This window comes from Temnothorax americanus, unplaced genomic scaffold, assembly GCF_048541705.1.
Source record: "Temnothorax americanus isolate GAGA-0224 unplaced genomic scaffold, ASM4854170v1 Scaffold13, whole genome shotgun sequence".
Lineage (NCBI taxonomy): Eukaryota > Metazoa > Arthropoda > Insecta > Hymenoptera > Formicidae > Temnothorax > Temnothorax americanus.
The window spans coordinates 2,869,685-2,882,071 of NW_027509264.1; the positions used below are offsets into that span (position 1 = coordinate 2,869,685).

General features: G+C 40.7%; 1 protein-coding gene across 8 annotated transcripts in view; it reads right to left on the minus strand.

Annotated features, from left to right (window-relative positions):
* LOC143893932 (uncharacterized) overlaps nt 1–12,387 on the minus strand; it is a 132,420-nt gene that overhangs the window by 74,930 nt on the left and 45,103 nt on the right. For all 8 annotated transcript variants that reach the window (XR_013255959.1, XM_077399812.1, XM_077399813.1 and 5 more), the window contains exon 2: nt 9,471–9,656. Coding sequence is in view for 5 of the 8 variants with exons in the window: in XM_077399805.1 (XP_077255931.1) it covers nt 9,471–9,656 (186 nt within the window). In the remaining 3 variants the exon portion in view is untranslated. The remainder of the gene's footprint in view (nt 1–9,470; nt 9,657–12,387) is intronic.

Genomic DNA, 12,387 nt, shown 5'->3' on the forward strand with positions numbered 1-12,387 from the left:
GAAGGACGGCGTCGACCCTCCGACTCCCGACCTCCCGATCGAAGGGAAATGCAGAAGTCACGTGAAAAGAAGTCGAAGGCACGTATTTCGTATCTCCGATGATGCTCCGCCTCGAGATCGACGTGCCTCGAAAGGAAATTCGAGCGCGGGCTTCGAAATGCGAAAGTGTCATCTGAATTCCTTACCTGTCTGAAAGCAAGCTTATCGACGATATCGTTCATGTGCAAACGTCTCCGCTGTAATATTAACGCGCGATATAACGCTTAATTCGATTCGAGACGAACGTCAATTTTACAATTCGAGAAGGGAAATTAAATATATCGAAACCCGTAATAGTATCGAAAATTGAAAAAGTTTTAAACTTTTCCTCCGCGCCCCGTTGGTCGTTCGGCTGGGTTTAAGAGTGACCTTTTTATTCATCAGGGTCCGGTAATATCGAAGGTCTTTATCGAGTGGTTTTATGTTTCGTTATCCGGCCGGGGCACGAAGCACGGCAAGTATTCTTCTATAAAGCTACGAATAAAGTTTGTAGGCAATATCGTCTTTTATTCGTTAATAACGTACGGTATCGTCGTAGGCTGCGGGCGCATTGAATCGTAAAACGCCGTACAGGCGACGTAAACTCACTCTCCCTCCCCCCCCCCCGCACAATTACATAATACAAGGCGCATTGCGTGATCGCGTGTATGTGATGTATTGCCGTATTAAATACACTCGCGTAACCGATCCCATCTTTCACCCGCGACACCCGCGTTATCACTGCAGCAGACACAAGACAAGTTTCGCGCAAGCTTTCCTGATTCGGAAAAATACTTGATATTCACGACACGCTCTGGGTAGTTATCGCTAAACCGGAGATCGCGCAACGGTGACATTTCCAAAGGGTCACTTCGCGTTAAATCGAAAGCGTACGGCTCCCCTTTCTTCGTTAATACTTTACACGGATTCAAGATAATTACGAGAAATGGGACGGAATTTATTTTAACATCGTTAGAGCGTTGTCGATGTAAAGGTGAATTTCGTCATTTACGGTCTGTCATGCATAAATGTTTGAAAAACATATGCTAAACGATTTGCGATTTAAAATATTGATAAAATCTTCTCGCGCAAATTTTTTGTATGTGATTCGCGAAGTATCAAGGTTTCTCAAACTCTTTGAAAAGAGTCACTTCTGTAGATGAAGTAATGAGTGCATTCTAAAATGTTTTATTTTTTTTTTTTTATTCTTGTTAAAGTTGATCGCGATGAGCTGGTCCATTCTCTCTGTGATAATAATAAGGCAATTTTTGTTAATATATATATATATATATATGTATATATATGTATATTCGAGTATCACATCAAGTGTCTTTTTCCTTACTCTCTTCGAGTTATTAAGTTGAATGCGCAAGAAGCGCCGATAGCGTGTCATAGTAACGTTAATATCGCGTTGATGTGACCGTGCGTGCCAAGCATGCACAAAATCGTTGCTTAAATATATGCACAGCGTCCATTATTAAAACGTTAAAGCGAGATTCTATATCGCGGTGTCCGCTCGCGAAGGTGAATGGCTTTGCCGCTTTCCGAGCACGATACCAGGACTAGCTTCAGCTAACCACACAAAGCGATGTATCGTGGAGACACGCCGTTAGTAAGATGCATGACCGCACGCGCGCGGTCGTGTAAAAGCTGCGACACACGACGTATGTGTGCGTGTATGCAAGTTCCGGGTCCTCAGTTTGTGGCACCGGGTGTGAAATTTCCGCGCAAAAGATAAATAGATAAAGGGAAGAATGGCAAGTTAATACGCGAAATTATTTATAATATAATAGTATATATAAATAATAGTATATAATATAATGCGAAGTGTGTGTGTGACCGCGACTCTAATATCTAATAAAATAAAACCGAAATATAACTAAAAGTAGAAGATATTTTTTAGAAGTAATGAGATCATTTTTGCAACAGACCTCAGTTTAAACTAATATTAGGATAAAGACGTTATCAGGTTGAAAATTGTAAATACCAATTGGTATTTACAATCCTAATATTTGCTTTAGCACATGTATATATATATATAAATATACGTATACATACATATGTATATATATATAATTGTGTAAACTGCACATGCATGAATACGGATTGCAACCGTGGCGGCGGACAACAAGAGGCGCGTGTTTCCGAATAGATGTTGCGAGGGCCGTACGCATAATGCATTTGCATCTATATAACGAGATCCGTGTGCATGAGGGTTGGGTTATCTCGAAGAACTTTGGCACCTGAAACACGATGCCGAGACGTGCTTTCCCGCGGTCTCAAATTGAGACGAACGAGAAGCAGCATACACGATGTACCACAAGGCACATACATTCGTATCAGAGACGAGAAATCCCAACTAGCGCAGAATCTTGAGAAATCTTTTGGACTCTCGGTAGCCACGAGATCGAAATCCTCAATCTTACTTATAAGAATTCTCGAATAAGAATATCTACTTTAATGAAGTCCTAGCGGATTAACGTTATCCGTTCTTATTTCGCGCTGATTAAAGGTAGGAAAACTTTCCTTATTAGTTCAACGACCAGATACTCCAAAAATCTTTAACACTTCTCTGCCGTCCCGGAGTGAACGAAAGTAATTACTACTTAGTTATCTCTTTTTATATATCCCGGGGAGTATACGAATCCCGTGGAAATATGCGGGGGATAATCGCTTCTAATCGCAGCACAGCGAGCTTGAAACAAATACGCTCCGCGCCGAAAGCGGCAAGAAAGCGGGAGGCCGGACGAGCGCGACGCGTTGACACGGTATTACGTTAAGTGGATTAAAAAGTTGCGCGTGAGAATGGAATTAATTAGCGCGCGATGTTGCACCGATGCGACGGATATAAACGCAGTTAATTAACCAGCCTTCAAACTTCGCCTTCGTGATATCGCGCGCGTCCGTGGATTAATAATCGAAAGCCCGGTTAAAGCGGTCGAGGCAGAACGTTTGTTCTGGTCTCCGGGGCGATCGGGCGGGATTGACTTGGCCGCGAGGAGTTACCGCGTCCCGAATATCCCGAATATCCCCGTGGATATCATCCCGTGCGGAAGCGAGACGCGCGCGCTTCCGAGGGATTAAACCCGTCACCGTGAACGACGACCGTGCGTCGACCGACGCGGAGTCGCGGAGAGAGAATCCCACCCCCTATAATCTCCCTCGCCGCAAGATAAAATTTGTTTGCCGGCGAGCTCGCCGTTCGGCTAAGCTTTTGTATAACCCGTCTATCATCGGCGGATATACCACCCGTGGCGTGTGTCGCACCGGATCGAATACCACCCGACACCGGTCTTTTCGCTCGCGGAGAGTTAATAGCCGAATGTCCGCGTACGCAATGAGAGACTTTCTCCGGAGATATCCGGGACCCCCCTCCCCCCCGATAACACGGGGGATGCTTCATCCCGCGGAGGAAATAAACACACCCCGAGATCACGATGTATAGCCCGGACTTAAGTTATTTATGGACTTCGAGACAACGCGCGCCGGCCGTTCACTACCGTTTTCCCCCTTCCATCTTCGACCTATCCCGCGGAAACATTACGGTACGGCAAATTCCAGCGCGCCTACCAGCGCAGCGGAATGCGAGTTCGTTAATCCTCTTCACTGAATTTCGTTGCATGTCCAAGGATCGTTTAGGATCGGAGCTAGCCACTTTTCAATTGTTAAAGCACGTCATAAATAAAGAAATAGAAAAGATAAATAAATAGGATAATATTTTGAATAAGTAAATAGGAGACTGTACAACATAATTGCGCGGATTATCGGCCTAATATTAATTTCTTAGCTTTATCTCGACAATACAGGTACTTGACTCGATCTTTCGTCGAAACGTTAGTCATGTGCTACCAAAATTACAATTCACATTACTCAAGCATTAATTATAGATGCTAATTCGCATCTGACAGACACTCGTAATTACCTAACAATTTATTTGTTACGAGAAATATAATTTCAGAGTTCAAACCTGAATTTTCCAATTTTCCGAGCACTTTATCAATCGATTACCGAGTCTCTAGTGATATTACATGATATATATATTACATAATGGTAGTATTTAAAGGTGAATAGTCGACGAAATGTTTTTCCAAGATAACAACGACACGCTGAAATTTACGTCCAAATGAATTTGATGCGTTTGGAGAGAAATTTTTCTCAACCTTTTTCATCACGGTACCATCGTAGATAATTCGCGGGGATTACAGTCAAATGAGAAAATCATGAGCATTCACAGACTATCATCCTCTCAGTCGTAAAAGCGTACTAAGAAATTTACGTCGCTCCCGCGAGGCGTCTTCGCGTTCGCGGAAACGTTGAAAAATGTTCACGGACGGAAAGCGCGCATCTCCGGAAGCTTTCAGCCTCGTGGACACGTGACGGAAAGATACGGGGACATTTCGCCGGACATTTCTATGCGAGGAGTGAAATAAAGGACGAGATGGTCTTCGACCGTCGTCCTGGGTCCCAGTGATGCATGGCATCGTTCGGATCTGGCACGAAGCGATCGGAACAGAGCGCGCCCTGGGAGAACGATGCCACCGCCGACTGACCGATAAGACCTGATCGAATGGAAACCCTTTCGCAACCCCATCCCCCTTTCTCTCTTATTCTATTACGTTTTCGCTTGTTTGACGAGTCTTCTCGCCAGTGCAGTTTCCGCAGATTCTATCCTTGTCTTGTTCGAGCCTCGCGTGCGTCTGCGACTCTCGCTATTAGCTGCGTCTATAATACAAAGCACAATGCTCGCGCGGAATTATGATCTGTCTTGTATTTTGTTTAACGAACTGGAGATTACTGCGATCTCTGATGGATTAATCGAAGATTCACTCTGCTGCGTTGAAAGACTTGCGAAAGATTAATGAGAGATTATATAGCGACGCGCGCGGAGTAAGCGTATTAAGAGATTGTCAATTACGTTGACTGAAATTATATTAATCAGCGACGATCTTTGCATATTCGCGTATATTCGTGTAAAATAATTGCTAAAAAAAAATTCATTATCTCTATAGATATACCTACTGCGTTAAAATATTTTTTTATGCTACGAGAATAGTATATCGTACGTTGAATGGCGAGCAATGAAATAAAAATAGTCTTACGTTTGTATACGAAAAGTAATCCCAAATCGTATCGTTAATCTTAATCATGTTCAAAAGCGACTAGTCACCCTGCACATATCGATTAACGTGTCTCGTTTTGTTATTTCGCCGAAGATCGATAAACCGCTCTTCCGAGTTGCCGGCGTTCCCGGTCCCTCCATCGTGTTTAATTTCGCGTGTGGCTCGATCCCCACGTCGAAGAAAACCGCGAGAAAGAGAGAGCGGAGCCGGCGGAAAAACACGGCGTAAATTTCCGCCGGCTCCGCTGAAAGCCGAGGATATTTAATCGCCGAGGTGAAAAGTGACGAAGCGTCTGGAGCTCGCGGTAATTTCGTCGCGGAGCGCGCATATATTTTTCTTTTCATCGTCGTCATCGTCCCCTCGTGCCCTGTCGTTTAACGCGTGGACGACAGGTGGGACGCGGGAACGGCATCGCAGAAAGGTGAAATGGGAACGAGAGAAATGGGAACCGAGAAATGGGGACGGAAGCGAAATTTCCACGAGAGTAAGCGAAACCCGTCCAGGTCGAACCTATTGCGGACGGCAGAAACGAAGGGTCGGGGGCAAAGGGGGGAGGGACGTAAGAGCGAAGAATTGGTGCCCGGGTGTGACGGATAACGAGGACGTTAATCACATGTTATCAGTCGCCCGTGAAGGAAGGTGAAAGGAGACGGCGACGCGTCGACATCATAAGGAGAAAGGAAAAGAGAGAGAGAGAGAGAGAGGGGGGGAGAGGAAGGAAGAATGCTCGCGTGTGCTTTTGACACTCCATGACATAACTGCACCTTTTCGTCACGAGACGTATTAATCTGTAGTCCAAGATTATATGTAAATTTCGAAAAGTGGAATTTTTAAATTCAGAAATATTCATGCTTTTATAAGTTGCTCCGAATAAACGATTATAATACATTATATATTCTGTTGAAAAATATTAAAAATAACTTTAATAATGTTTTAGAATATTCTCAATTGATATTTTATGATCAAAATCCTAAGTGCGATGAATTCAACATGATATGCTTTCGGAGATTATTCTTTATATCGTAAAATCGTAACAATTTGGTTACGTTTGCATATATAATTTCACATGTTAATACAAGGCAGAAGATACCGTGATTAAAATGGATACGGTGACAAAAGGGTAAAAGCTATTATACAATCTCAAGCGTCAAAGACACAATTCTGCACTATAAAAATAACTCAACCGATTCTCGACGAGCAATCTATAGCGTCGTAGTATCTCTAAGTACAAAACAGGAAACTCAAAACTCATGCAAATGAGATGTATACCGACCATGAATAAGAAGCTCCTATTATTGTATCATACGTACAATTGAATTTTTCTATTGTCGCGGAAGAACCGAAAACGAGAGCTTCTAAGCGTATAGGATAACGAAGACGACCGTCGACGGGGAGAGCGGTGATAAAAGGAAGAAGGGATAAGGGATGAAAAGTAATGGCGCGACGAGACTCTCGGCGCCGTTATGGTGGAGACGCCACGACGGATAAACTTACGGCGCGTACTTACGCAAAGCTCCGCGACAGTGGGGTTCCCCGTTTCGCGGGGCGCGCGCGCGAGATGCGTTTTGCGAATGGATTACTTACCGCGCATGCAGAAATTACGACGAATCGACCCGCGTGGAAATTAAAGCCGAAACCCACCGCGCGCTTACGAGCGAGCGTGAAAACGGATACCGAAGTGCGACGGGCAACACGGTCACAAAAATTAATTTCGCGTCCCTTTGTTCGCGGGTAACGCAAAAATCGCGAAATTCCGGAGGAAATATTGCTTGTAAGTTACGACGAAACATTAATCATAGATTCATTCTCTTATTTTTGCCGCTCTCTCGCCGGACGGGCTGCAGAATCCATCCAGATACGTCCGTCGCTTGAAGTCGCGACACCAGAACCGCGCGTTAGAAACGTGTCAAAACGTTCTCTCGCGGGCAACGCGCCGCCGTTTATCACAATTCATATGTCCAATTAGTTTGAAAACACAATGGTTATTACGATTGTTACTCGCTGGTATCGAGTCTACTCTATACACGCGTGAGCGCTATTATACCCTACGACTCATTCGCGGTGTTTCTGCAACAGTAACGCGGTTTTCCGTTTCTCGTTTCTCGCGAACATCATATAGAGCGACATCGACCGGATGAGCTACGGTGAGACCTGGCAGTTGAGAAATTAAAGAAGCTGATGTGGGATCCGTCCGGCAAAAATGCCGATGTGCTGCGCGAGATTTAACGTCGAGCAACGAGGAAAATTCTCGGGGCTGCTTCGAGAAGGGGAGAAGGAGGGTTGAGCAAGTTCTTCGACCACTTTCTTCAAACTCCTCAGAATCCTTCTTACTTTCATCATTAATGCGAACTGCGTCGATCTAATTTCTAGGTGGCTTATGTACACGAACGAGAGCGAGGTCGTTATCGGAAACGCGCGGGTCTCCGTGCCGCGTTAAACGACGCTTGCGGTATTTTCAGTCATCGGAAACATCGTTTGCGATAACGAATCTTGCACGAAAAAGCACTTAACGCAAACAAGAAAATTAAAAGAAGTATAAGGTGAGATATTTTATAAAATATGTATCCACACCGCGGAATCTATCCCGCGGGTTTACTAAAGAATCCATAGATAATCCGCGAAATCCACCATCATTAATCGAGAATCGATATCGCGGCGTTATTAAATAGAAAATTAAACGCGCTAAGCTCGAAGGGATAGCAAAAAGAGAAGAGCGAGCGCTCTCTCCCATCCGGTTGATGATTTAAACGGCGCCGCGAGTAGAATAAGGGAATAAAAAGGAATAAAGGAGGACGAAATGGGGCAGGGCGCGCGACAAGAACCTCTTTATTTCCTTTATCACGGCACGCGAAAGGCGAGAGGGATTCGCTCGGCAAGTTACTGTATGTATACAGTATACGAGCAACTCGACTGATTTGTACGCATATCGGAAACCCTTCCGTAATCCCCCCGGCGCTGAGAAAACGTGATCCGCGGACCCGATTTTTCGCTCGCCGCGCGTGTATTTCGAAAGCCGTCGCGTTTGAAGGACACGGGGATTGCTTGCGGTGAATACAGAAATCGGAATTACGTCGCTTTTGATCGCCAGTGGTATACAGCTTGCAAGATTTAGATGCGCGTATATTTAAACATCCCCGATATATCACTCGCCTTTTTATGTAACACTGCCCTTTAAATCAATTCCTCGGACATCTCGAACTTGACACAGATATATGTATGTTTAGAGCCGATTTAATAAAATTGCCAGTGATCTTTTTCCTATTGGGAATACTTAAACATGTCTTTGTTTTTAAAACAAAAATGATCGATCCTCGGTTTGAAATAACGAAGTACTTCGCTACAGATGTTGTAAATTGAATAGACGTTCGACAATGCAAAGAGAACCGTAATCGACAATAGAGTGAAATAATAATAATAGAGCGACGTGATCAAAGTCGTAATTAAAATCTAATGCTATCAAGAACCTCCAACTCGAAGTGAATTGTTGCTGAACACGCGACGTGATCGATCATCCGCGGCGCATTTCCGAATAAAAGGCCTCAACGTGCTATCATAGAATCCGCAACAAGCAAGCAAGCAACGCGATCCGTTCGTATTTTCTCTGTCAGACTGCGCATACTGCTTTGAATAGCAAGCATTTCGCGGAAAGAACGAGTCTCATTCTTATATATTTCTCTTTTTACCGAGAGGTACGTGTAACCATCATACTGAAAAGGAGTATGCTGTCTTTAACGTGTTTCGTTTTATATATGTGGCATCTAGTTTTCTTCTTTTTTTACATAGATTTTATTACAATCATGGAATGGAAGTTATAAGACTCATTTCTGGAGACTATAATAATGGAAGATTATAAAGATTCATTACGTAACAAAATTAATAGTTGAATAGTAATAATAAAAATTGCTTGTTAAACATACTTGTGAATCATGTTAGAAAATAAAAGCATAGAATATTATATATATATATATATATATATATATATATTTATTTATCCTTTATTATACAATATATAATATTCTAATCCTTTTCTAGGGCTTATTCGGGATTTCTTGCACAGCTTTTACATATAAAGGCCGTAAAAGGATCAGTCTGAATAATCTCAGAGAAAAGAGAGTAATTCCCTTACAATCCTCCACTTCTCTATGATTTCAAAATCTGTGCAGATAAAAAATGTAAACTTTCAAGAAGTCGCCTCATGAAAGTGAAATAAACTGTCTATTGACACTCGCAGAGCAAATTAGTGCCAAATTCATCAGGTCCTCAAACCGGTCCGGAGGGATACAGAGAGAGAGAGTATCTATACCGCGAGAGCATATACCGGGTGTGACTCACCTCGAATGCAGAGCGCAGCCGCGCTGCACCGTGATGTAACTCGACGCTGCTGGTGGTGGTGGGGGTGTGAGGTACGTCGACGGTGGTAGTTCATGTCTGTGGGGATGATTGTGGTGGTGATTATGAGAATGGCTCAGGGAACCTCGCAGAGTCCCAGGCAGATGGCGATGTGGCGTTGACTGCTCGCTGAAACATCAACGGGAAAAAGACGTTGGTCAAGGGGATCGATACTGGAACTCTCGCGCGGTTATTCTTTTCCCACCGGGTATGTACCGGGTACAGATGAGGTCCTACCAATGGTCGATCGTGCAGCAAAGCGTCTACCGTCGGTAATATCCAGCGTAAGATAAGAGCCGCGAAAGTGCAATTTCGGGCAGATATAATTCAAGTGTCGCATGATTCATTTAAATTATTTCAGTAGTACTTTATGCAAAAATCAGAATTTTTTTTTATAATATCAGAACGTAATAGGTAAAATTTTAGTGTTTGTATGGATAGAGAATGTATTTTACTTTAAACTTATTTATACTATGAGAAAAACACAGAATAAATTTATTATCTCAATGCGCAAAAAACAAAGAGAGATATTCAGCCTTTTCCCGTCTTGTAATAAATTATTTACAAAAGTATACGCGCGGGAATAAAAATCTCTTAAGTCCCGCAATCCCATAAATTTCATGTAACAATAAATAAAACATTCGAAATGCCGCTTAAATTAGTTAATATTTGAAGTCGTACCTACTGTTTTATATACCTTTTTCTTTTCTTGTTTCTTTCGATCGCGAAATTGTGTTTGCCATATATATGTTCCTCTCGTAATCAATTTAAAGAGTTCTAATTCTTATCCGATCGATAAAGTATTATCGGATCAAACACGTATTTTAAATCCTTTTCGCACCAACGGTGATGTTTATTTTAGTGATGGCGTCATAGCCTTTCTGTATATTTCAATTTGTCGGTTTATCGAGCAATATCAGCTAGATAAATTCTAAAGATAAGAAACATTTTTCATCGTCAGTAATAAGAGGGAAAAGATATAGATCCGTAAAAAGAAATATACAGGATGTTCTATTTTAAAAGTTACTAAATAATTCCGAAGAAGGAAATTTTATGAAAAAGTTACTTAAACAATTTCTCAAGTGTTTTACAATTTTAAAAAGAAAATATGATACACGAAACAAATTATTCACGCATTTTTTGTAAGATATCAACGTTATCGATATTTAAAAAAATGGGATCATGTCATACGTTTTCGTGTAATATGCTTCCTTTAGATATATTCTACTTATAAAAGTATTGAGAATTATAAGATTATCAAAAAGTTTGACATGAGATATTTTATATCTTATGTCTAAATGTGCCATAATAAAATATGAATAATTCGTAAAACATTTAGTTTTCGATTTCACTTTGATACTTTTATACGTGAAATAATAAGATAAATTGCTAGACATAAGTACATAATTGCAATTAAGAAAAATTTACAAATATATGTTTTTTTGACCGCACACAATTACATAATTTTTAAAAATAATTATTATGTTTTGTTCATATCAATCATTCATCTTATTTTGTACATGAAAATATTAAATGAATGTTATTAGAAAATAGATATTTTGTATAATATTTTATGTGAGAATATCGGAATAAAATATAAAATATCTCTTGTAATATTAACTTTTTGAGTTAAGCTTGCTCGCGTATATGTAGAATAATTGGAAAGAATCATATAATGAAAAAAATCGTATTTTCGTGGATTTATTAAAAAAATACCAATAAAGTTAACATTATACAAAACCACGCAAAAATTTTTGTTACATCATATTTTCCTGTTACAATTGTGAATTTATGCTTGAGTAATTTTTTCATAAAACTCGTTTCATTAAAATTACCGAATTCTAGCTTTTAAAATATAATAATCTGTTTTTTAAATGATGAATATAAATTAACGTTCTTCGTCATCGTAATTTATTTTTTTTTATACATACAAGTTGAACTCGTTGGTTCAAAAACTTTTTTTCACAAATAAAAAGAGATAATGAAACTCTTTCTTTCAATGTGTGGATTTTTTGGGATTCGATTTGTTTTCACACCTGCTAGTAATTGTATGCAGCGGGACGTTCGTTACATCCGGTCGCGAAACACCATCGCACTTGGGCCCCCTTTATTCTGAAATTCTAGGCAGGGGTTGTATGCACAATAGTCTCCTTCCGGAAAGCTTCATTGTTTATTCAGACATTTCCATATTATATATACATATTTGTCGCAATTTTGATGTCTGTTTACGAGCGAAAGTATTAATACACTAATTAGCAAATTTTCTGACAAATGTAAATTTGCCCTCTGACAATAAGTGAGAAAGATGTGTCACCTCTTGATCCGCATAAATGTATATTAATGAGATATAATATAGAAATATGATTATTGATCATTCCATAAATGCAAACGAGGTATTTGTAAACTCTTGCAAATCAACATTTCATATAAATTTAATCGTTTAATTCGCGTCACTCAATGTAAATGTTCAATAGGAAGAGGCAAAAAAGCGTGTTATATATATATATATATATATATATATATATATAACAATTGTGTTCGTAATTATATATAACGTTTCTCACAGACAGATAAGGTTTATCGTAGCACGTAAAATTCCCAACCGGAAATGTCAAAAGGAGCGAGTAAGGTCTCCTTAACAAATGTGGGATTCTTATCTGCCACCGAACAATCCTCCCGCTTTCTGTCGTGCCGCTATTATTTGTCGGCCGATAAAAAAAGGGGGGAAAAAAACGTATGTGTCCGGTGTACGTATAATGGACGCAATGGTTTTCACACGGAGCTCTATCAGGACTCGATTTAAGCTTTATTCGTCTAACGGAGCGACTAAAAATTTCTCATAAGACGACGAAACTTCGCT